This window comes from Charadrius vociferus, unplaced genomic scaffold (genome assembly GCF_000708025.1).
Source record: "Charadrius vociferus isolate BGI_N301 unplaced genomic scaffold, ASM70802v2 scaffold7, whole genome shotgun sequence".
Classification (NCBI taxonomy): Eukaryota; Metazoa; Chordata; class Aves; order Charadriiformes; family Charadriidae; genus Charadrius; species Charadrius vociferus.
In genome coordinates this window covers 8,785,454-8,786,796 of record NW_009649308.1, presented here as the reverse complement: position 1 = coordinate 8,786,796, position 1,343 = coordinate 8,785,454, and the positions used below count along the sequence as shown (strand labels likewise).

At 42.1% G+C, this 1,343-nt stretch overlaps 1 protein-coding gene across 1 annotated transcript in view; it reads right to left on the bottom strand.

Moving 5' to 3' along the window:
• Positions 1-140: 140 nt before the first annotated feature.
• Positions 141-1,343, bottom strand: part of ALG13 (ALG13, UDP-N-acetylglucosaminyltransferase subunit) — a gene marked incomplete at its 3' end in the record, with an annotated part of 16,211 nt that continues 15,008 nt past the window's right edge. Inside the window, exons 14-15 of the mRNA XM_009889353.1 lie at positions 1,094-1,221; positions 141-378 (exon numbers count right to left, since the gene is read on the bottom strand). Of these exons, the coding sequence (XP_009887655.1) occupies positions 141-378; positions 1,094-1,221 (366 nt within the window). The remainder of the gene's footprint in view (positions 379-1,093; positions 1,222-1,343) is intronic.

Genomic DNA, 1,343 nt, shown 5'->3' with positions numbered 1-1,343 from the left:
GCAATTACCAGGAAGTGCTTCTCAGATGGAACTCATTTGTAGTTTTACCTATTACATAGCAAACTCTCTCCTAACTAATCTGCAGCAAGAATGAACAGAAACCAAGCGGTTATCTCAGACAAGTTTTCAAGCCTTCGTACCTTGGCATCCCAAATCCACGGTTATGTCTCTGAGAAGGATTTTGAGGATGATAGTGTTCGTAAGGTGCCATGTTTCCACCACCCTGTGAGCAGTGAATTGGAGGAGAGCGTCCCAGAGGAACACTGTGCTGTAGTCGAGGTGGAAGAACTGGCTGACCCCTGCTATAAGCCACAGTCATAAAGACTTCCTTTCCACGAACTTTCTTAAGCATTCGCTTCCGTGTTTTCATATCCATTTCTGCAGTTTCAGTTGAGGACAGAAAAGACAGATTTACACCTTAAACAGCTGACTCCAGAGCTATGTTCTCTTTATCCTTTCAGAAGCGTCAATGCTTGGACACACAGAAAAGCAGCAGCCAACAGCCTATCCCAGAAAAAGTGCATTTTAAATATGCAAGCTTCATACCTGTATTTTGAAGACTGAAGTGGGCATTCTAAATTATGAGCAGAATACAATCATCTCATGTGTGAATACCTTCCCAACTTCAGCTGATCAAACCAGTACTCTCAGTGTCAAAATCTCTTTATGAAGGCTGCATTTATTTATCAAAAAATATATTCTCCAAATTAAACAAATACAATTCATATTTAATTAGCTGGGCAAGCCCTAGTCTGTCCACGCACCTCTGCTAAGGCCAAATCAGACAGGCCTTTTGGTTCAGAGACCCAGTCTTTACACATAGTTCAATTGCCAATAATATTCTTGGTAATTTTGAGCAATACTAACTTTGCTATGTATTTTCAATGGATTTGCTCTTTTGCAAAGGCAAATTCATTCCTCTGTCTGAAGGATCACTTTACATCAAACCCCTGCGGTGACCAAGTTTTATATCACAGGCTGAATTAAGTCACTTCCAACATCCAAAGACTGCTACTGTTAAAACTGCCGTGAGTGTCTCTCCCACTCCCCTCTGCCCCAAGGGAAGGAATGCTTGTGGAAACCTCGTACAAACCTATTCCTGAGAAGTATCCACCTGTTATTTTCTGATAGGTTCCTCCTTTTCGGCTGGGAACCATATTCCAAGCAAGGACAGGCGCCACTTGTGTCACTGGTTTTAAGTTTGCCAAAGGAACCGTATGCCTACACGAAGAACACTGATATTAGGAGTGCCACTAGGTACACTGCGCATAACTGCACAACAATATACACTGAAGCAACACTAGGACACAATAAAACAGAAAACCCCACAAACTTAACCGTGT